The sequence below is a fragment of the Hipposideros armiger genome, unplaced genomic scaffold (genome assembly GCF_001890085.2).
Source record: "Hipposideros armiger isolate ML-2016 unplaced genomic scaffold, ASM189008v1 scaffold_724, whole genome shotgun sequence".
NCBI lineage: Eukaryota > Metazoa > Chordata > Mammalia > Chiroptera > Hipposideridae > Hipposideros > Hipposideros armiger.
The window spans coordinates 200,197-201,332 of NW_017732074.1; the positions used below are offsets into that span (position 1 = coordinate 200,197).

General features: G+C 43.0%; 1 protein-coding gene across 1 annotated transcript in view; it reads left to right on the plus strand.

Annotated features, from left to right (window-relative positions):
* The window catches only part of RYR3 (ryanodine receptor 3), a 358,095-nt gene that overhangs the window by 135,658 nt on the left and 221,301 nt on the right, over positions 1-1,136 (plus strand). The window contains exon 19 of the mRNA XM_019627208.1: positions 251-443. Coding sequence (XP_019482753.1) covers positions 251-443 — 193 coding nt within the window. The remainder of the gene's footprint in view (positions 1-250; positions 444-1,136) is intronic.

The following is a 1,136-nucleotide window of genomic DNA, read 5'->3' on the forward strand; positions in this document are numbered from 1 at the left end:
CTTGTTTGTTCTCATTCCTGACAGCTTGAGAGTTTCCTCTGAGACTCATGTCATCTCAGGCTGCCCACTCACCGTCTTAGAAAATCATTTCTCATTGCTCATCTCACACAGTTTTGGAAAGCGAAGTTGCATTTCGAATGTAGTCGCATGTCCAGACCTCCTGAGTGCCATCACACCTCTCACCTCCCACCGGTGGCCTGTGAGCGTGTCCTCCAGAGTCCCACATGCCTTCTTGCTCTTTGCTCGCCAGGCCGCATTCCCAGAGCCGTGGCCTCCATCAACCAGCACCTTCTGAAATCGGACGACGTGGTGAGCTGCTGCCTGGACCTTGGAGTGCCCAGTATTTCTTTCCGCATCAACGGGCAGCCTGTGCAGGGGATGTTTGAGAACTTCAGCACAGATGGGCTCTTCTTCCCTGTGGTGAGCTTTTCAGCAGGTGTCAAGTAAGTTCTGGCCGTGATCTCATGGAGAGTAGCCGTGACCCCACCCCCCACCACTCAGATGAGCAGGGGACTGTGATTAAGTCTCAGGGCTTCAGCACCATAAACCAAACTCCACCAAGAAAGTGATGGTGAAAGGGGAGAGCAATGCAGGGTCATTCACTCCGTATATACTTGTTGAACACATACTTCCTGCCAGGGGTTACATAATACCTTCAGATAACTAGTAAGATAATAAATAAGACAAGTCCTGTGTAGGAAATTACGTTGACAATTATAAAAAGTATTACATGCTCATTATCAAAAATTTGAAAGATACAGTTATAAATAAGACAATAGATATCACCCATGATCCCAACATTTAGCTGGAATCTCTATTAATATTTTGGTATATTTTCTTCAAGTCTTTTAGTTTACAAATATATGTATGTTTTTTCATTGATATCACACTAAATATGAAGTTTTATGTCTTGATTATTTTTCATTCAGGAATAGGTAATGAGCCGTGTCCGTCTCCTCCTCCAAATGATTCAGGTGGCCATGTCATATCCTTTTAGTTGGCCCTCCCATAATATAGCCATGACTTTGTTGTTAGACTTTCATGTGGATTCCATTTTGTTATAAATTATTATGAACATCCTTGAGCATAATTTTTTGTCTGCATTTCTGTTTAGTTCCTCATAAAAGTAGGTCAAA